Below are 23,625 nucleotides of genomic sequence, written 5' to 3'. Positions count from 1 at the left end.
CCGCCCTCCTCCTAACTTGATTTGACCTTAAAAGCCCCGACGATTTTAATCAATTACGTGGGCTCGTCATCCACGGATTTTGGCAAAATGAGGAGAAAATCTCAATTATTTGTTCTTTGTTTCATCCCACCACTGTAGTGGGCTTAGAAAGAGAAAGGCATTTTGCTGTTCTTGCCCTATTTGGTTACATTGGCAGAGACGGGCAGACGGCTCGAGACAACGCAGACACAGACACGCACGCTTAACAGAAGGTGAGACAGAGAAGCAGACGGGCGGGAGGCTAGCGGGAAAGGAAGGACGCAAGGACAGACGCAAACACAAGCTCGGAGTCGGAAGGAGGAGATGAATGAGGACGAGATGCTCGCGCCATCTGCGCCGTGTTTGCTCTTCTGAGAGCAGGCAGGGATCTGCAGTCAAATACCCGGAAAGCCTTCTAAATGGTAAGAACGTCTTGTGTTTGTGTGTGTAGTTACATTTCCTGCACGTGAGAGAAACGTGCATGTGATTGGGTTAAAAATAGCCCATAATGTGTTCATTTCCAAACATTACAAGCATCTATAATGTTGCACCGTTTGGCAGACACCTCCATCTTTTTTTTTTTTTTCAATGTATTAGTATCACACTTTAAAAAATGTGTGTATTTTATCACATCTCAGTGCAGCAGATGTTCGAAGTGCCGTCTTTGCATCCATTTTGTCTGTCAATTGTGCTTTTGCATTATATTTGATTGAAAAATAATGATGTATTTTTGTAATATTTGTGCTAATATTTATGGGCTCATTTTAAAAGGTAGAATTCATTTTTAACATTAAATATGACCTTTTATATTTGGGGAAAAAATGTTTTTTCATTTGTATTATTCTATCTATTCTATATTAGTTTGTGTGTGTGTGTGTGTGTGTGTGTGCGTGCGTGCGTGCGTGCGTGCGTGCGTGCGTGCGTGCGTGCGTGCGTGTGTGTGTGTGTACATAATTTACGTTATAGTTATACTGTTTACTTGGAATTTTTTTCATTTATTTTTTAAATTATAATTAATTTCAAATTTCATTTTATGAGTCAATATTCATTCTTATATGTAGATACATTGAGGAGCAGAAGTATTTGCACCCCTTGTGATTTTGCAAGTTCACCCACTTAGGAAATTCGTATAGGTCTGAAATTTCAGTCATCGATGCATTTCCACTTACAGAGACATTAGCTGGAAGAAAAAAAAAAAACAAACAAAAAAAAAAAAATCCGGAACTCATATTGAATGATTTTTCAATACCCGTAAATTCCGGACTATAAGCCGCTACTTTTTTCCCCTCCCTCAGTATCCTGCGGCTTATAGTCCAGCGCGGCTTATTTGTTGATTTATTTGGGTTAATAGGTAACACTTTATTTGAGAGCGGCATCATAAGACCGTCATAATTATAACACTATCAAGGGCATTAATGAATGCTTATGACAGATGTCAATGTCATCTGGCAAACTATGTCACTAACTCCATTTATGTCCAGCTCTGCTCTTTTTAATCTATTCAAAAGTGAGATAATTTGCCGATGACACAAAATGACATCTGTCATAAGGATTCATTAATGCTCAGGGCAGTGTCATGTTATAATTATGATAGTCTTATGGCACGACTGTCAAATAAAATGTTACCAAATACCATAACTAGCAATTATTGAAACAACTGGAACAGCAACTGAAGAAATAATTGGCACATAACATGAATTTTGATTGTTATTTACATCTGTAGCGCTGCAATGCATGCTAGGAGGCATGTTGGACAACAACAGTGTTGACGACAGGTGGCAGCAGAGGTTGACTGTCTCTCCAAGGGAGCAGTAATGTCCAAATGAAGCTTCTTGAAGCAATGGTGGTTCATTTGGTCTTATGACCGTCATAATTATGACATGACACTATCATGGGCATTACTGAATGCTTATGACAGATGTCATTAAGTGTCATCCGGCAAACTATGTCACTATCTCCATTTATGTTCAGCACGGATCTTTTACATCCATTCAAAAGTGAGATAATTTGCCGGATAACACTGAATGACATCTGGTATAAGGATTCATTAATTGTCAGAACAGTGTCATGTCATAATTATGAATGTCTAATGACAGTTTTATGGGGCCATTTTCAAATAAAGAGTTACCAAATACCATCTCTAGCAATAAATGAAACTGAAACAGTAACAAGAAATAATTTGCAGAGAACATGAATTTTATTGTTATTTACATCTGTAGTGCTACAATGCATGCTAGGAGGCATGTTGGACGACAACAGTGTTGACAGCAGGTGGAGCAGTAATGGGCAAATTAAGCTTCTCGAAACAATGAAGCTTTTCAGCCCATTGGTTCAAAGTTTCATGGTGGTTCATTTGGTCTTATGACAGTCTTACGGTGCCACAGTCAAATAAAGTGTTACCGGTTACTATCTTTTGGTGTAAATATTCCATAATACAGTGAGGAGTGCTGCGGCTTATAGTCCAGTGCGGCTTATCTGTGAACAGATGCTCTTTTTGTGTCAAATTTGGTGGGTGCGGCTTATAGTCAGGTGCGGCTTATAGTCCAAAAATTATGGTGATTTACTTGTAAGTTATTGGGGTTCATGAGAATTTGTACACGAGAAAAATCAGTTCTCATATTTAGTGCAGAAGAATTTGTTTGCAATTACAGAGGTCAGATGCTTTCTGTAGTTCTTCACCAGGTTTTCACAGGGATTTTGGCCCATTCCTTCACATAAATCTTCTCTACATCTGTCAGGTTTCGGGGCTGCCGTTGCGAAACACCAACTTTCAGCTCCATCCAAAGATTTTCTGTTGGATTAAGGTCTGGAGACTGGCTATGCCACTCCAGAACCTTGATATGCTTTTTACGCAGCCACTCTTTGGTCAGCTTGGCTGTGTGCTTCAGATCATAGTCATGTTGGGAGATCTAGCCATGACTCATCTTCAAGTCTCTGACTGTGGGAAGGAGGTTGTGGCTTAAATTCTGACGATAAATTTCACCATTCATCAGTGCTTAATTTGTAAATTATAAAGTGCCGGAACACAAACTACATATGACAGCGCAGGGATGATGAGACGGGCACAGGTCCCGGAACATACGCAGAAAATGGTGCTGAAAACAACACGAGAATGCCCACTTGCCATGCTGTGGGACTTACAAGCCTCAATGTCAAATAATATCCATGGTATAAATGTTATGACAACAATTTACAAATATTTAGGCTATAATCTGCACAGCACGGGCAACTGCCCACATAACCACAGGTGAGACTTACAGGAACGTACAGTCTAATTTGTAAAACAAAAACAGAAAAAAAATCAGAGATCACAATAAATAACACAAACCCATTCTTTTGTGGGTTTCATCACCCCCGTCTTCTCTGGCCCCAAAGTTCACACCGCCTTACAAATTGTGCAGCCCAAACCCGAATTTTCCATAAGGGTACTGGCCTGTTGCTTCGGCTGTTGGTGGTCCACCTGGCTGACTGCTGGCGCTGTAGCTGGCCCCCACTCAGGGTGGCGCTGAACCTGACCAACTGCTGCCACGGCTGGCTGTCCGTGAACCTGGCTAGCTGCTGCGGCGCTAGCCTCCTGATACACCCGGTCCTTCCCATTAGCATGATGGCTGCAGCTGCCCTCATTGCTAGTTGTTGCTTTTCTGACTCGTTTTGAACCACCTTCCTTCTTTTTGAAAAAAGACATTAAATGCAACTGTCATTTTGGCATGTTGAAATACCGTTTGATCCTCGCTGCTTGCTACCCAGATGCCGCAAATTTCCAATCTTCCTTTTTTTTTTTTAATGTCAGGAGCATGATTTTTTGGTCCAGCTTTTCAGTGCATCTTCGACTCTTTCAAATGACGTTAAATTGTTATAAATACCATGCAATTCTTGGGGTTTGTTCCATACATGAATTTATGCATATTATTATTTTATTTTGTACATTTTTAAAAAACTTTTTATATTATAATCATTATTTTCTATATACGAGAGGTGCCGGATCTGCCCAAATAAGTCCCGGAACACAGGTAGGCCAAAATCAAGAGGTGCTGGATCTTGTTCCGGCAGGATCCGGCACAAATTAACCCCTGCCATTCATCCTCTGCTTTATACAGCAGAGTTGCCCTGTCCCCTTTGCCTAAAAGCAGCCCCAAAGCATGAGGTTTCCACCCCCATACTTCACAGTGGGTATGGTGCTCTAGGGATTGTACTCATCCTTCTTTTTCCTCCACACACGACGAGTAACTGACCACATGACTTTTTCCCATGACCCCTCTGCATCATTCAGACGGTCCCTGGCAAACTTCTGACGGGCCTTCACATGTACTGGCTTCAACAGGGGAACCTTCTGAGCAATTCATGATTTTAAACCATTGCACCGTAGTGTTCTACTGACAGTAGCCTTTGAAACTGTGCATCCAGCTATCTTAAGGTCATTGACCAGCTCCTGCCGTGCAGTTCTAGGCTGAGCCCTCACTTTTTGTCATTATGAGTGATGCCCCATGAGGAGAGATTTTACATGGAGCCCCAGTCCGAGGGAGATTATTATTCATGTTTAATCTTTTCCATTTTCTAACAATTGCTGCAACTGTTCATTTATTCTCACCAAGCTGCTTTCCAATTATTCCATGACCTTTTCCAGCTTTGTGGAGCTCAACGATTTTTTTCTCTGGTGTCCTTTGAAAGCTCTCTGGTCTTCCCCATGGTAGCAGTTGGATTATGACTGACTGTGGGGTGCACAGGTGACAATACTGAGCTCAAGCGGGTGGTCGGTGGGTGGTTACTCATGGGGTAAAGGTGGACTTTTTTTTAAGGTAGACTGACAACTAAAGATGTCCCGATCGATCGGCATCCCGATCGATCGGATCAGCCCATGTCATTTTCAAAGTATCGGAATCGGCCAAAAAAATATCGGACATGCCTTTTTTTAATATATATATTTTTTCTAATTAAATCGTTTTCTAATTGTATTTAACGTTACAGACAAAGTGTCTTACACTCATCCAGAGTCTTTAGTTTTGGCTTAAAGTAGGGCTATCAAATTTATCGCGTTAACGGCGGTAATTAATTTTTTTTTAATTAATCATGTTAAAATATTTAACGCAATTAACGCATGCGCTGCACGACCTACTCACGCATTGTCGCGTTCAATCTATAATGGCGCCGTTTTACTTGTATATAGAGCTAAAAGGCAGCGTAATATGAGTAGAGTGAATTTTGGCAGTCTTTGGAGCCTTTTTTTAACTCGCTAAAGCCTTACAATCCCTCTCTCAACAATTAGAAATATCGTGGGAAGCAATGTGGGGAAGCAAAGTAGTAGTTGATCTTTTTCTTATCACCCTATGTAATTTCCCAATGCAGAGAAGATATATCAATTGGTGCCACTACACACAGTCATGGTTGCACTTCCCATCATGCATTTGGGCAGAACAGTTAAATAGCTACAGTATCATTTACTGAAAGCTCAACAAATACACTAGATGGCAATATTTAGTCACAATATACAAAGTCACATTTATCCTTTAAGAATTACAAGTCTTTCTATACGTGGATCCCTCTCACAGAAAGAATGTTAATAATGTAAATGCCATCTTGAGGATTTATTGTCATAAAAAACAAATACAGTACTTATGTACTGTATGTTGAATGTATATATTTGTCCGAGTTTTATTCCTTTTTTTTTGTTAATGCATTGCCAATATATATGATTGGGAAAAATTATCGGGAATGATTGGAATTGAATTGGGAGCTAAATAAAAAGCAATCGGATCGGGAAATATCGGGATCAGCAGATACTCAAACTAAAACGATCGGGATCGGATCGGGAAAACATGATCGGAACAACCCTAGTACAAATACTAATGAACCCCAGTAAATAACAAATAAATGTTTTTTTTTTTTTTTTTTAATCATACAATGTGATTTCTGGATTTTTTAAATTTATATTATGTCTCTATGAGTGGAAATGCATCTACTGTATGATTGAAATTTCAGACCTCTACCTATTTTCTAAGTGGTTCAACTTGCAAAATCACAAGGGGTGTAAATACTTCTGCTCCTCATTGTATGTCTAATTATGTATTCTGCATTCATTTTTGTGATGTAGTATTTCAAGATGGTGATTTATCATTATATTATTGTCTTACCATTATTCTAAACTCATTTTATTTATTCGACATTTTCATTTTATTTTCTAACTGTATATTTTTAGATTCAACCAATTCTCTTTTGAATGTAATTTAACTTCAAATTTGTATTTATTCATTTTTATTTGTATTTTATTGAACATAATTTATACTGTTATACTGTATGTCCAATGTATTTCATTGCAATTTTTAAAAATGGGTATATGTATACATTTAATAATGTTCACGTAGTGAAGATCAGCTATACAGAAAACAGATAATTACACTTTTTATTAGAAAATGAATTAATCACCTTCACATAAAGCCGCTGACACTTTCATCTTCCGCCACTCGGTTCCAAGAAAAGGGGTGTCACACGTAATTGTGATTGGCGCCTGTAAAAACAACAGCAGATTCTTGAATGCTGGGGGGAAGTGACACTTGTTTGCGTGCGTGTCAGTGACATTTAATTCCCTGCTGCCAACTTGCAATCGAGTCATGGAGTGAAAAAAAAAAAAAAAGTAATTATACACACACGCACAATGTACGTTGCATTTCACAATTGGCCTCACACCACAAGTATGCGCCGGATGAAATCTTCCTCTCTTTGGGAATATCAGACTGTGCTTGATTGTGTTCCAGTCATACGCCCATGCAACTGTCATTGGGAATTTCCTTTCACAGTATGATCCATCCATACCTGTTAAAGCTAAGTAGCAGTGCTGTTTTTGTCAATGATGACGATAATGAAAATATTTCGTCATCAAACACTTTTTCATGACGATGGCGAGACGATAACGAGCTAAAAATGTGTTTTGGGAGACTAAAACATAATGAACTTAATGCCAGTTTTCATCTGAAACGAGAAGGAAGCAAAACTACGCAATAGTTTCCATCACATCTTATGTTTAGTTAGCGTGCATCGCAACAGTGTCTGGATGTGTCACTCATGTGACGTGCTGTGCACCCCCAACCCCCACTCACCAGTGCAGTGTCCTCTCCACTTTCATGTTTTGCACACACGCCTCAAGGTAAGATTTGTTTTCTTATCTTGGCCAAAGGGAATATGCAATATTGCTTTAGCCTTTAGAGGTTTGCGCTGAGTGATCATCACACACTAAATGTAACTCGTAGCGTTAGCATAGCATTCGCCTTATCATTAGGCTAATGCTAATGGCGAGTGTTCTCTTAAACTTTCAGACTTTTTTTTTTTTTTTTACATACAGTTCGTGGCGTCCAGGTGGGTATAATTCACTGAAAATAATGTATGTAAAATAAGGTATTTCAAAGCATTTATGATGCCATGCACCCTAACAATGTTCCCAGGAGCTTTGGAAGTGAAACAGCCCCACAGCATCACTGACCCACCCCCATACTTCACAGTGGGTATGAGGTGCTTTTCAGCATGCGCATCTTTAGTGGCACACCAGACCCACTTAGAGTGTTTGTTGCCAAAAAGCTCAATCTTGGTCTCATCTGACCAAAGCACACGATCCCAGTTGAAGTCTGGGACCGTGTGTATTTTTGTGTGAGACCAAGATCAAGCTCCTCCCATGGCCATCTCAGTCCCCAGACCTTGTTTTGTGGGCAAAAGGGGGTTGTACAAAGTATTAACACCAGGGGTGCTAATAATTGTGACACATATTATTTGATGTCAAATATTTTTTTCTTTATGTGGGATTTTTCCCCCCTGAATGAATGCACTTGTATTGAAGGTTGGATTTTTCCCTTTTTTCCTCATTAAGGTCCCATATTATTTGAATTAAAAAATATATATTGGAAGCTAAAAAACACATCTTTTTCAGGGGTGCCAATAATTATGGAGGGCACTGTATATAGGAAAGGGTACATTACAGGAACAAAATGTATGTTTGACACAAAATAAATATTTAGGAGAATTTGCAACAAAAATTGCTTTGAATCAGCTTGTCGAGTCTCAAGCAGGGCCGGCCCAGCCTATACGCAGACTATGCAGCTGCTTAGGGCCCCTGACCACTAGGGGGCCCCCAATCTGGCAAATGTTTAATTTGTATTCTGTTTACTACAGTTTGATTTATTTGACTTTTGTGAGTTTTGAGACTTGGTTACAAGTTAAAAAAAAAAAAAAAAAAGTTCTTCCTTAACTTCTTTCTTCCCTCTTTTAGAAAAAGGTTTGGCGCTATCTACTGTAAGTACTGACAATCATTTGGGGTGAGAGGTTTGAAGTATGCAGTGCAACAAAAACTGATTAATATACAAAATATGGACGTATGGGTTGGATTGCATGTATGGGTTTCACAGTACACTGTGACGAAATGGTGGGCCAAAAATATGGGCCCCTTTGCATTATTTTGCTTAGGGCCCTCAAATGGCCTGGGCCGGCCCTGGTCTCAAGTAATTGTCTCACACGTCGAGTGAGTCTTGAGTTATTGCCTCTCAAGTCTCGGAACCTTCCAGCTCAAGTGAGTCAAGTCCAAGTTGAGTTGCGAGTCATCAAATTTTCGACTCGAGTCGACTGGAGTCTGAGTCTCGATTCCAATTGTCTGCTAAGTAGTGTAACAGGTGTGCTGGAGGCTATCCCTGCTAACTTTGAACAGGAGGCAGGTACATCCTGAACTGGTACAGGAGGCCAGGTACACCCTGAACTGGTTGCCAGCCAATTGCAGGGCACAAATAAACAGGCATTCACAGTTTGCATTCACACCCATGGACAATTTAGAGTCCGTGCATGTTATTGGATCGTGGGAGGAATCCAGAGTATACTGTACTTGGAGGAAATCCATGCCAACCCTCCCAGTCAAAATGAATTGGACATCTTTGGCAGTTGAAATAAAAAGTCCAATGAATGTTTCCTTCATTATGAGCTCTTAAAGTTCCTTTCAAAAAAATTTCATCATCACGAGCACAATGGGACTTTTTCAGCATTCCTTTTAATCATTTGTCTTGCCCGTAAAAGACAAATAAAAGGAATGTATTTCCCCTTGTTAGTTGTTATTACCTATGGTGTTTTACTCCTATTGTGTACAACGGTAAAAAAACATAAAACAAAGGAAAACGAACAAAAAAAATGTGTCAGAGGCTAATGGCGATGAGTCACATCATGACTACATTGTTCCATCTTGCGGTCGGAGCCGCTCTGCATTCAAGTGCTGGCCTGATATTATTATTATTACTCAAGTGGACAAGAGTGTTATTACAGCACATGTCAGGAAAAGATGGCACAACGTGGTAATGTTAATGTCTTAGCTTAGCACTGATTGCTTCATTAAAGTCTGACATCATCAACTCCTCGAGGGACATTATGGGGACCCTCAAAAAAGTCCCAAAATGTCAGGAAGGAGGACTAATACAGTCCACACACTAAAATTACTCTTAGCATTAAATGCTCAACCTTCAATCAAGGTCTTGTGTCTTGCTAGCAGTGACTTACATTAAGACAGTGCTTCTCAATTATTTTCTGTTACGTCCCTCCCAGGAAGACGTCAACAGTCGCCCCCCCCCCCCCAACTCTCTGCGGCCACTGTAAAAATACTGTAGTATCATTTGTATATACAATTCTTATTATTATAAGTACACCTCTGCATAATATTGTGTTCTTTTTAATATTAAAGACAAAATATAAATCAACTTACAATGAAGTGTAAAAAAAAAAAAAAAAAAAACGGTAACACTTTATAATAACTATCAGTTTTACTAGTTAATAGATCATTAGTAAACTGTTGATACATGATTTATGAAGTATTTGTTAACAGTTTGTTAAGCATTTACAGGGTGTTCTAATATGGTTGACCCCATTCTAAATGCCCATGCTAGTTGATGGATCTTAATAAAACGATATACACTTTATGTTGAAGGTCATAAGTTTTATTGGTTAAATATACAAAGAAAAGAACAAATATTTGTTGGTTCTATGGCAGATTTTCATAAATGTGCAACATGAGCGCTGCCTGCAAAATGCCTTATCAAAATGCCTATTCTTTTGAAGTGAAGGGCATTTCTTAACCTGAAAAGATAGAAATGCCAAACGTTACACACAAAAACTTGAAACGTTTCTACACAAACTGTGTTTCAGGTTAAAAACACCCTGTAAATGCTTAACAAACTGTTAACAAATACTTCACAAATCAACAATAAATCATTTATCAACAGTTTACTAATGATCTATTAACTAGTAAAACGGATAGTTATTATAAAGTGTTACCAAAAAAAACATTCTGTAAAAAAAACACTCAAGATTCATTTTTTGACCGTTTGAAAATGAAAAATAAAGCTGAATAAAATCAATAAATAATAATAAATTCAAATTGATTAGCAACATTAACTAATGAAGACAATAAGTTCAACAATTAGATTGAAAAAACAAAAATTAATGGAACAAATACGAAGTGGCATTTGACAGAGGGCCAGTTTTTATTTTTGCTGCAGGCAGTATCAGCTCCTTTGCTATGGTGCGGGGTTATTTTGCACTGAGCAATTTAGTATGCCAACTTATATGATGCTGACAGTGCTCGCTGGTTTACTGATGTAACACTGACAAAGCGGGAGGATTGTTGGCAATATTTGGCACTCAGTGAAAAAAATAATCTCTGCTGTCAGCTGCGAACAAAGTAAACAAAGCCTTTGCTCGTCTCCCACTGTACTAAAAGTCAAAGCCAAAAGCTAAATGCCTCATACGCTTCGTCATATTTCCTTGTCTACGCTTTTTATATCTCCAGCGCTCTTTGCTGTGTGCTCTTATTTGGTTCAATAACACAGTGCACACAATGAAAATGACAGCGGCACTGCCACCCACTGAGTGGATGTGCAATTACACTTTATTCTAGTACAGGTCACATGCACCACCTGGGGGGGGGGGGGCACTATTTGAGAAGTACTGCATTAAGAGAATAGCACTGTAACACCCTTAACCTAAACACTTGTACCTACTGGCATAAACAATAGGAAAAGGCTTATTAGCTTTTGTGATTTAAAAAAAGAAGCATGTTATTGTTTCCTAGCAACAGAAAAAGGCAGGGAAAGCAAAACTGCACGTGCCGCTTTTGGCACGTTTGTTGCAGTTTTTCCATTGTACTCTCCTTCCTCCTACATGGGGAGCGGCCTTATCCTGAAGTAACGGATAGACAATAATTCTCAGAATAAGTATGATGACATGCGTTGGTTTAGCTCATTGACTCATTACAGACAGCGTTTCCCATTTGTTGCTTCTCATGGAAGCTATTCTGATCCTTTGATTGTGGGGCGGTGTGCACAGCAGGGCACTTTCCTACAGACGGTACTTTTCTTAATTGTTCCGTCATACCCCAATATGATATGTTGTTTTAAATCAGACAAACTCAAGTCAGACACAAAACGCTATTCTTTTATTGTTGCGTATTATAGTCACGTTAGACTTGTCCTCAGGTGTCCTTGCAGGATACATAAGAACCTCATGTGTGGCTCACATCCAAATAAACAAGGCATTCTAAGTAGGGGTGTGACAAAATATCAAAATGGTGATACAGTGAGGAAATTGTCTCTCGCAGTAGACAAGCACCATGTAAAAAAAATCCAGAAATCAAAGTGCATGATTTTTAACAATTTATTTGTATTACACTGCTGCAAATATGTGTTTGAACACCAGACAAAATCATTGTTAATATATAGTACAGTATCCTTTGATTACAATTACAGAGGTCAAACGTTTTCTGTACCTTTCATTCATCAAAGTGATCATTTTTGGACCAAAAAAGGAAAGGTCAAAGATATGCAGGCACCTTAGCACAATGTCACTTACAGCTACAAATCAAGTCAGAAACCTTTGTGTAATTATTGACTCAGACCCAAAATTTGATAGCCATCTAAAGTCTGTCGCTAAATCTGCTTATTACCACCTAAAATATAGCCAGAATTAAGGGGCTTCTGATTCAACAAGACATGGAAAAACATATGCATGCATTAATTTTCAGCAGATTGGACCATTGCAACAGGTCTTGATAAAAAATCAGTCAGGAAGCTGCAGCCAGAGTCCACACAAATACAAGGAAACTACACACATTACACCGGTTTTGAAATCGTTACACTGGCCTCCAGTGAGTCAAAGGATAGACTATAAAATACTACTTCTCGTCTACAAAACACTTAATTTAAGTGGCGTTGTAATGGTTTGTTTTGAAAGCGTTTGCATTGATTTTCATTGATTTGGGTGGATACACGGCCCTCCAGTCTACCTCATTTCACATGGCGGAATTCATCTGCTCCTTGTTAAGACCAACATAAGCTAAGTTTTTTGTTTCTTAAGCTAATGATTTTTTTGAATGCATTCGTAATTTAGTTTAAAGGTATATTTAGCCATTTTTTGTGGGAATATGTGTCTGAGCCATTTGTTAAGAGCATTGTAAAAAACCTTTAGTATTTTATAGCATTTAAGCTAGCGGACTTTTGCTATGTAAGTTAGCCAATTGTTCTGTTGTTGTACATAGATCCTCTTTATATATATATATATATATATATATATATATATATTAGGGCTGTCAAAATTATCGCGCTAACGGGCGGTAATTAATTTTTTAAATTAATCACTTTAAAATATTTGACACAATTAACGCACATGCCCCCGCTCAAACAGTTAGTCCACTTGTTGTTTTTGGGAGTTTTGTCGCCCTCTGCTGGCGCTTGGGTGTGACTGATTTTATGGGCTTAAGCACCCATGAGCATTGTGTCATTATTGACATCAATAATGGCGGGCTACTAGTTTATTTTTTGATTGAAAATTTTCCAAATTTTAATTAAACGAAAACATTAAGAGGGGTTTTAATATAAAATTTCTATAACTTGTACTAACATTTATCTTTTAAGAACTACAAGTCTTTCTATCCATCGACCGCTTTAACAGAATGTTTATAATGTTAATGCCATCTTGTTGATTTATTGTTATAATTAACAAGTACAGTACTTATGTACCGTATGTTGAATGTATATATTCATCTTGTGTCTTATCTTTCCATTCCAACAATAATTTATATTCATCTTGTGTCTTATCTTTACATTCCAACAATAATTTACAGAAAAATATGGCATATTTTATAGATGGTTTGAATTGCGATTAATTCCGATTATTTTTTAAGCTGTAATTAAATCGATTAAAAAATGTAATCGTTTGACAGCCCTAGTTTAAAAGTATATTAGCCATTTTTGTGGGAATATGTGTCTGAGCCATTTGTTAAGAGCATTGTAAGAAAGCTTTAGTATTTTATAGCATTTAAGCTAGCGGACTTTTGCTATGTAAGTTAGTCAATTGTTCTTTTGCTGTACATAGATCCTCTTTTTTTTTATATATATATACCGTTTGAGGCTCAGTTCAGGTATTTTAATTTTTTATGTTTCTTATCCGATTACTCGATTATTTGAAATAAATAGTTCATCAATTAATCGGCTACTAAAATAATTGATCGCTACAGCCCTATTTCGAATGAACGAATGTTCCCACTCAATTTTTTTTTTTCTTTTTTTAAAAACACTGACACCTTTTTAAAACGATATCTCGATTCTTGGCCAGGAGCATATCGATAACATTTTGGGATACAAAGTATCACGATATATCACCATTTTGATATTTTGTCACACCCTTGATCACTATCCATTGTCTATTGCTTACAAACTTTGTGAGAAGGTTTACTAATGAAAGCTTCTTTCCTTGCAGAGCAGATGGTTCTTCAGCATTTCACCACCTCCGATCTCTCTGGTGGAGCGCTAAGGGTCTGAAAACTGTACCCCTGCCGTTCAAGGATTCGGGGTAATGCAGACTCCAGCGTCTATGGTGATGGGGATAGTCTTCGCCCCATTGGGTCTGGTTCTGCTCTTCACCGCTGCCATCACCCCTCAGTGGAGAGAGGGTCATACGCGTCTGGACTTGGCCAAACCTGGCTCCGTTCTCCTCCGGATGGTGGTTAAAAGCCACAGTCTGGGAACCCCGGACGGGCTGTTGCTGGTCCGCTCAGATGGCTTGTGGGAGAGTTGTCTGCAGTTGGAGCACTCTGAACTGAAGCAGTGTTGGCCAGCTGCGGGTCCTTATCAGCGAGACCGTCGGGTTCGCCTTGTCCAAGGCTTGGTCCTGACATCTCTGTTCCTGTGCGGCACCGGCATTCTCCTCGCCTGCATCGGGGTCCGTTGCTGGACCGACCTGCCGCTGCGTGGGGTGGCAGCTACGGGCGGGCTCCTGGTGGTAGTGGCCGGGCTGCTCAGCATGACAGCGCTAGGGGTCTACACCCACAACCTGTACAGGCTGGGCACCGAGGACACCCAGAAGGACCCGAATAACACCAGGTTCCCTCGGTTGAGCTTGCGCCCGGCTGGCTCGCTGTACTTCGGGTGGTTGGGTTCGTGCTTGCAGGTACTTGGCGGGAGCGCCTTGGTGTTTTGTTTTAAGAGACCCCGATGCCGAACCTGCCCGGACTTAGCGGCTTGCCCCGCTAGTCGGCCGTGCTCTGAAGTTCGCAACAAGCCCGACACGGACATGTATGAAGTCAGCTGTTAGAACAGGACTGTGACTTTCAAACTCACTCGCAACGTTGATCCAGGGGTTCTCAAACTTTCGGGATCCAGGGACCATGTAAATGAGAAAATATTTCCAAGGACACCCCTTCATGACAAGGTTGTATTTCAAAGTTGCCTATTTATAACAAATTCCTATTTTTATATTGAAAGGATTTGTACTTGTTTTAAAGGAAATATTTTTCAAATTAATTAATTAAACGCTTTGTAATTGTCTTTAGATGCCATCAGGTGGCAGCAAAACATTTCTTTATGTTACGTAGACAAAGCTAATGTCTGACAAATTAAGCTCCTCCCCTCAGTTGTGCTTGCAACAGGGCAATTTTTTTTTCTTAATATCGAACTCCAAATGAGTGGAGGTGTAAAACGGTAAAGAGATTAAGTCGTAATTTTCCAGGTCAATGAAAAAGGAAGAAATTCGTACCTGCAGCGATTAAAAAAAAAAAAGCAAACATACAGGTAGTCCCCGGGTTACGACTGACCCGGCTTAAGCAATTTCGAATTTACGACACCAGAGTTTCGTCGTTTTATTTTTTTTTAATGTTGAATTTTGTGATGCATGCTTTTATTTTGGTGCGGGAAGCGTAGAACAGGAAGCGAGCGCATGTACAGACACGCCCACCGCACAGACGCACACACAGAGCCGCCGAGTGACCGAGGTGACAGCCTGCGCGCACATTTGTTGCATGTGAAGCATCCAGAGACGACGGTTGTATAACCTGTTCTATAACCCCTTTTGTACTGTTTATTGTGCATTTTCAATTGTGGTCGAATAACTGAAGCGAGTTTATGTTTTTTGATGATGTGCGGATGCTAACTCATACATGCTAATCGTTTGTTATCGCTGGATGAGCAGTAGGGTTGGGCATTGTTTGAATTTGAACAGTTCCGGTTCCACGTTACGATTCCGATTCTTAAAAAAAATGCATAGTTTATTTGAATTTCTTAACTTCTCGATTATTTTTTTAAATTATATGAATTTTCAATTAACTATGAATTTTTCACAGAGCTATTTTTTAAACTTGATACAAATATCAGTCATTGAAATTGAATATGGTGAAGTTTCTTTCCACGGGAGTGCACTTTAACAAAGATGTTTATTTTTCTAAAGCTCGCGGAGAAAACATTTACACATTCTTTTGCCTATGTTTTAGAGTGTCTTATGCTGCAGGCATTTTTAAATGTTACTGAGCTCCCACTAATGGTGCAGAATATCAAACAAAGAAAAAAACAACTTGTAAAACCCAGTCAGATTAGCAGGGGTACAATATAAAATCAGAAACAGTTTTTGTTGACGAAAATGATCATATCTGCCTTCTCAGGCAGTAAGCGTGAGCGTTCTGGACAGATAGTGCCTCCTGCAGTGGAGAACACACGTTCACTGGGTGTAGATGAAGCCTGAACGCATAAATATGAGAAAGCGAGAAAAAGTCGCAAATATTATGTAGAGGTAAGGTAGCTGTGAGCCACTACGAACGTTACACAACATGTACCTTAGCTGGGAGCTATGATGAAGCATTAGTACAAATTCTTCTATTGATTATTATTTCATGTATATGAGGCAAAATAATAAGGATTTCCTTATTTGTAAAACCAATTCTACAACAAAAGATGCCTTTAATACTGTTGATTTAAACTGAGGCGGCAACGCGCTACGTAAAGTACGTAGCTGCTTATATAGCTACATGAGCCCGATGTAATAATACGACTTATTCTCGTACTATTCCACCTATCCATCCATCATCTACTGCTTAATCCAGGGTCGGGTCGTGAGGGCAGCAGAAAACAGACGTCATTTATTGTTTTACTTACCTGGTTCTGACTGGTTAGAGGACCGACGCAGCATGTTAAATATGCAGTGCTCAGCTATGCACTACTCGGCACTTTTATTCCATGAAGCCGGAGGTGTTTAACCATATTGGTCGTGCATGATATACGTAGCTGTGTTGCAAATGTTGCACTGAGTTGACAAGTCATTTTTCTTTGTTAAGTTGAGCCAAACTTTTTAGCGCCGCCGCACCGTGTCCATGGTTGAAACCAAGTTGTAATGCACTAACACCCGCTGCATGTGGCTTCTTCTTCGTGGTGTTTGGCCGCTATTTTTTTCCTATCGGCGGTCAGGGCACCGAAACATGGAAAAATCCAAATTTAAAAATTCGAATGGTTCCGGGGGAATCGAGTGTTAGTCCCAGATCCCATTGATGTTCGATGCCCAACCCTAATTAGCAGCTACTTGTCAGCGCAAATTTCAATTGCTGTTATTAAAGATGAGTCTGGTTTAATTTCATTATATTTTAGTTTTATTCTGCAAGTGTTGATATCATAAGCAGATGAATAAAGTCAGCAAACCAAATGGACATCCGACATCGTCATTTCGGAGCTTAGCTCACTGGCTAGTTGTACAGGCAAAAGTCCGCTAGCTTAAATGCTATAAAATGCGAATGTTTTTTTTTTTTTCACTGTTCTTAACAAATGGTTCAGACTCATATTCCCACAAAAATGGCTCAATATACATATAAACTAAATTACGAACGCATTAAAAAGCATTAGCCCAAAGAAAAACTTTGCTTAAGTTGGTCTTAACAGGGAGCAGTTGGATCCAGCCATGTGAAATGAGGCAGATCAGAGGGCAATGTATCCACCCTAATCAATAAACTAAATGTAAACACTTTCAAAATAACACATTACAACGCCACTTTAATTAAACGAATACTTGAGGCAACAAAATTTTATTCCAATATTTTTTTCTAATCGAATACTCGAGTTAATCGATTAATCGTTGCAGCACTAATTTAAAGGGATAATTCCGATTTACGCGGTAGGGTAACTTTCGTAAACCGGGGACTAGCTGTATTTTAGTATCTTTTGCCTTTTATTCAAGAAAATATCGTTAAAAATAGTGCTGGATTGTACAATATTATTTGAAGATACAAAAAGATACAATTTTATTCTTGTATTAAAACTGCTTTTGTTCTGAAAAGATGACTTCAACCGATTAATGTGATATTGGAGGAGTAATTGGCTTACTGTTTCAAGACTTTAAAACATTCCTTGTGTTAGCATCTACGCACAAAGATATGCACTTTTTTTTGTAAAGCTAAGAAATCATTTGTTGGAATTTTTTTTGCTGATCCCCCATGGTCCCTAGACTCCAGTTTGAGAACCCTTGTATCACAGTCTCTGTTTGTGGACTCTAATTTTGTGCCGTGATAAATTGTTTCCTTACAGTATGTTTCTTGTTAATTCCATAACTCCTTAGGTTTTCGTCTCCAACGGTTTTCGTCGGCCTTGTCCTGTGTGCAGCCAATTAGCTTCCTTTAGTCACTCCAGTCTTGTCCAGGCGTTCCTTGTCGTTTCATCAATTTGTTTGTATTTAGTTCTCTGCTTTCGTTTTTTTTTTTCCCAGATCATTTTAAAATTTCATGAGTACTGTCAATTCGTCTGTGGTTAGTTTATTCGATCGAGTTTCTTTGACCACAGATCATAACACCCTGATCCGGTGAGTCATACTTAAGACACTTTTCCATCAACTCGCAAAACTGTGTGTGATAATGACCTTCTCCAGATAGTCACCGCGGATATGACTGATCTGTGATGATGTTCTTGTGACGCCTTCGACAGCCGTGCTGTGTACTGTTAAGCTAGAAAAATACATCACGCTGCATATTAACATAACTACACGGGGCCTTCGGTTTATGACGGAGTTCCCTTCTTGCGTTAGTGATGAGACACAAATTTGAATGCGCGCATCAGCAATCCTACATGAACGCAGATGCGAGTCATATTGGTTCGAAAAACACTTCTTATGCTGGGCTCACATGTAAAGACTTTGGAAGATTTGGAAAAGGCTCTTGAAAGACTTATCTCTAAGCTGAGGGGTATGCAACTCCAAAATTCTACGATTTTTTTGCAGTTTCCTGGCTTGCTTGAGCTCATCCATTGGTTGCTGGTTGTGTCATGTCACTTAAAGACCGACAGGCTCAAATGATATTAAACATCTTTGCTAGGACTTAAAAAAAGTCTAAATTCAGACGCAGAGACAAGCATGTCATACTTAATGGGAACCACGGAGAGAAAGACTTGTAGTTCTGAAAAGATCCATGTTAGTATGAGTTATAATTAGGGTTGTTCCGATCATGTTTCTTTGCTCCCGATTCAATTCCAATCATTCCCGATAATTTTTCCCGATCATATACATTTTGGCAATGCATTAAGAAAAAAAAGAATAAAACTCGGACGAATATATACATTCAACATACATTACATAAGAACTGTATTTGTTTATTATGACAATAAATCCTCAAGATGGCATTTACATTATTAACATTCTTTCTGTGAGAGGGATCCACCGATAGAAAGACTTGTGACTTTGTATATTGTGACTAAATATTGCCATCTAGTGTATTTGTTGAGCTTTCAGGAAATGATACTGTAGCCATTTCACTGTTCTGCCCAAATGCATGAAGGGAAGTGCAACCATGACTGTGCGTAGTGGCACCAATTGATATATCTTCTCTGCGTTGGGAAGTAACATAGGGTGTTAAGAAAAAGATCAACCACTACCGTTCTTCCCCACATTGCTTCCCACGATATTTCTAATTGTTGAGAGAGGGATTTTAAGGCTTTAACCAATTAAAAAGCGGCTCCTAAGACTGCCAAAATTCTCTCTACTCATTTTACGCAGCCTGTTAGCTCTATATATAGGTAAAATGGCGCCATTCTAGATTGAACGCGACAATGCGTGAGTGGGTCGTGCAACGCATGCGTTAATTGCATTAAATATTTTAACGTGATTAATTTTTTAAAAATGAATTACCTCCGTTTACGCGATAAATTTGATAGCCCTACTTTAAGCCAAAACTAAAGACTCTGGATGAATGTAAGACATTTTGTCTGTAACGTTAAATACAATTGGAAAATGATTTAATTAAAAAAAAATATATATATATATATAAAAGGCATGTCCGATATTTTTTTGTCGATTACGATACTTTGAAAATGACGTGACCGATCGATCGGTCAAGTCCTTAGTTATAATAATTTGATATTCAAACCCCTCTTAATCTTTTCATTTTTATAAATTGGAAAAAATACCTAGTAAGTCGCCATTGTTGTTGGTGACGCAATGCACTCTGTGTGGTGACGTCACTGGGCAGCGCTGCCGTACTCCAGTAGGATTCGAACCAGAGTTTCCCGTGCGACAGACGAATGCTGAGACCACAGCATTATGCGGCAGGCCAAACGGCTCAGGATGGACTATAAGTGCGTGACAACATGACGATGACGTCAGAGTCATGATTTTCTTCTAAAGTAATCGCAACCCACATTCGTTCTGTCTGTGCGGTAACTGAAAAAGTGAAACGTAACTGAAAAGAAAGTGCGTCTGGTTTGACCACAGAATTAGAAAACGCGGCTCACTTCCAGCAGGGCCGCCAACCAAAAGTGGTATTTGCCCTGTGGCAAAATGGCGTACCGCACGCAGGCTATTTTTAGACCATGACGTCGCATCGTAAAGCGGAAGTAAAGCCAAAGTGGGACATTATAGACCCGCCCTCGCATAGACACAACGTAATTTGTGCTACTTTTCTCCGGTAAGCTTTCAAAAACGAACATGCCGATCACGTATTGCTTTTTTGGAACTTGTAGAAACGACTCGAGACATTACGACACATGAAGGATGTTTTCTTCATACGTTTCCGGAAACCAATAACTCGGGAGGAAAAAATGAGAAGACCGAATCAACTTGCGCGGACTTTAAACACCAGCTCGGTGAATCCATTCACATTTCATATGTAGTAAACATTATGTTGGGTTGGCATGGTCTTTCAGAGGACAAAGTGGTAAGCCAATTTTATATTTTTAGCTTGTTTTTTTCGCGTAACGTTGTGCCGTACTGCTTCTGTCTGACAATGAATGACCTGAAAAGAATTACAACGGTATCTGACTGCCACTGTTACCGTTTCTGTTATTTATATATATATATATATATATATATATATATATATATATATATATATATATATATATATATATATATATATATATATATATATAAACAACTTTAGTAAGGGGGAAGTGTAAATAAATTATAGAGTTAAGATGTGTTATCAATGAAAAAATTAAAAGTGTTCATTGGCTGTCACTGAGTAGCATTTGCGATCGCTACACAAAGCTAACTAAATTCCCCCTAAGAACGGTAAGAGACGTAGGACAACCACAGAATATATAAGAAAGACAGTGCTGATGGTAAAGGATAGCTTGTTGAAGCAGGAGAATGTCATTGTCACTCGCGTCGATTAAAAAGCTAAAGCTATGCTTAGGTCGGCTCGTTTTTTTCGTCTTTTTCAGCCTTTGACACTAAAGCCATCTCTTTAACTGAACATTTTTATGTTCTTCCACATCTTTGCCAGTCAATTTGGCACCAGGCACATCATTTTCGGAGCGAATTGGTAGGATTAGCTCTGTAAACATCTCTTTCGTACACGATTTCCATTCATTTCCTATTAGGGACAAACGGTGGCTTGTCCCTACTTAGCAACAGTAGCTAATGTCATGAATATTAATGAGCGGAAGTGACGTGTTGTTTGCGGTACGCCATTGATTTTGCCTTCTGGCATTTTTTTTGGGGGGGGGGGGTATTTGGCAGTTTTTGGGGTATATGGCAGTTTTGCAGGTCATGCACGTACATCCCATTGACGGCCATGCACATAAAAATTTTCCATTCATGGCCAAAAATCACAGCCACACGTTTTTCTGCTATTTAAAATGAATGGAAAATTTGGACGTGCATGGCCGTCAATAGCATAGACATGCAAGGCCCGCAGAGCTGCCCCCCTACCACCCAAAAAAAAAAAAAAATGCCACATACCAAAAAATTGTCACATGTCAAAATCCATTTTGCCTCATGGCAAAAAAAAATGCCACATGGCAAAATCCATTTTCCCACATGGCAAAAAAAGCCACATGGCAAAAAAAAAAAAAAAAAAAAAATTTTTAAAAATGCTACATGGTAAAATCAATTTTGCCACATGGCAAAAAAATGCCACATGGCAAAATCCATTTTGCCACATGGCAAATACCACTTTTGGTTCTCGCGGTCTCTCCTCACTTCAGGCAGCAAGCAGACAACAATACACATAGGGATTGCGTCAAAGGGTTAATCGTAGGGGTGCACGATATCCATTTTTTGAAACCGACACCGATATCGATAACTTCCTGGTCCTCAAGGCCGATACAGATACGATAACCGATAATATATATATAATTTTTCAATGTATATTCACCTGAGTTTTTGAACACCTGTAGGTAAAAAAATACTAGTAGTTGATTCAGCTTAGATTTGCCTTTGACCGAACCAGAATTTTCATGATGGCATGAACATTATTATAATGAACAAAACAGAGACAGTAACAAAACTTATATTATATACTGGAAAAACAGGAGTGGAAACAAACGCACAAATCCCAATCCGACACCGTGCCAAAAATATTATTAATAGGGCCGATAATATATTATGTTATCAGATTTATTGGAATGACGTCATAATTCCTATTATCGGACCGATAATTATCGGACCGATAATTATCGTGCACCTCTAGTTTATTGAACACAAAACAAAAAAACACGAAAAGGGAGACACAAAAAGAGTCCATGACAGTAGGTTGGGATCAATTAAAAAATAAATAAATTAATTGTCCGTAGGTGTGAGTGTGTGCGTGAATGGTTGTGTGTCTCCTTGTGCCCTGCGATTGGCTGGCAACCAATTCAGGGTGTCCCCTGCCTACTGCCCGAAGTTAGCTGGGATAGGCTCCAGCACCTCCGCGACCCTCGTGAGGAATAAGCGGCATGGAAAATGAATGAATGAATGAATATTTAAAAAAAAAAAAAAAAAAAAAAAGAGTGAAAACCGCAGTGAGAGGCAGACAAACGAAAAAAACAAGGCAATCATGATGAGGCAACGAAGGGGTATACAAACTGCCAAATGGCAGCAAGTCAATATCTCGGAAAACCGCCTAAGATTGATTTAAATACGCTGCTGATGAGCTGGAATTGGATGCAGGAACGATGTCGGGAACTCATCCCACATCTCTGTAACAAAACAATCTGACCAGCAGCAGAATGCGACAAAATTATGCCAGTCGTCATACTAGCACCGCTTGCTAGCTAGCACTGCTATTCTCCCAGACCAGGCCAACAGCGTCATCACCTCCAGCGTGCGTAAAATATGGCGCCCTCCGTAGGTCAAAAAATGTAGTAAACATTATAGATTTTTAAATCAATGGCAATAATATATAGGTTTCTCATAACATTTTAGAGTAAGGAGAAAAGTTGTTGCTTATTAGAGCCTACAAGTCTTTAAAACCGAGGATCCCGTTAAGGCTCGAGATGACAATAAAACAGAGAGACGCCATTCAGACTCTAAAACTCTACTCTGAGAATGTGAAAGTTTTTAGTGTGAAACCAGCATAAGTCATAAATGTAAAACCTGAAATGAAAATCTGTATGTACAGCTTTGACAGAGTGTGCATGTCAAGACCGCTTTAAACGAGGATCCCCTGTATTTAATGTCTGCTTACCTAACTACTTGTTTCAGGTTTGGATTTACAAAACCTTTCACAAACTGAACTCCAAAATAAAAGGAGAAAAAAAAACATGAGCAATTAATCCCCACTAAAATGGTTATTATAGCCTAATGCCACAAGATTGTGGCAAAGCACTATTTTAATATTCAGCATTTTGGCCAGAGTGAGTAGTCACTATGCAAGGAAATAAAGGATTCAGGAGACACGTTTATTTTTACATTCCAACAAAACTAAAGTTTGTTCATCATTAGCTTCACCGAACTAAGCGAGAAGGGATAATCTTTAAGACACATCCTAAAAATTGGACTTTGTTTGCAAAAGGGAGGGGAAATTGCAATGTACTAGTGAACACCATCTCGGTAAGGGTAATTGAGATTTTATTCTGGGCCAAAATATTAATCTTTGTATTT

General features: G+C 39.0%; 1 protein-coding gene across 2 annotated transcripts; it reads left to right on the top strand.

The window, feature by feature from the left end:
- Window positions 1–261: 261 nt before the first annotated feature.
- Window positions 262–20,592, top strand: cldn23l (claudin 23-like). Of its 2 annotated transcripts, none has more exons than XM_057859450.1 (2): window positions 262–440; window positions 13,788–20,592. In XM_057859450.1, exon 2 carries the CDS (start codon window positions 13,879–13,881, stop codon window positions 14,614–14,616), a length of 738 nt encoding a protein of 245 aa, XP_057715433.1. In that variant the 5' UTR covers window positions 262–440; window positions 13,788–13,878; the 3' UTR covers window positions 14,617–20,592. The 2 variants fall into 2 exon arrangements, with proteins under 2 accessions (XP_057715433.1, XP_057715432.1); XM_057859449.1 differs by having other exon boundaries at window positions 13,783–20,592.
- The last annotated feature ends 3,033 nt before the right edge of the window (window positions 20,593–23,625 follow it).

This window comes from Corythoichthys intestinalis, chromosome 15 (genome assembly GCF_030265065.1).
Source record: "Corythoichthys intestinalis isolate RoL2023-P3 chromosome 15, ASM3026506v1, whole genome shotgun sequence".
Lineage (NCBI taxonomy): Eukaryota > Metazoa > Chordata > Actinopteri > Syngnathiformes > Syngnathidae > Corythoichthys > Corythoichthys intestinalis.
Note: the sequence above shows the minus strand (reverse complement) of the source record. Positions and strands in the feature narration are given on the sequence as shown.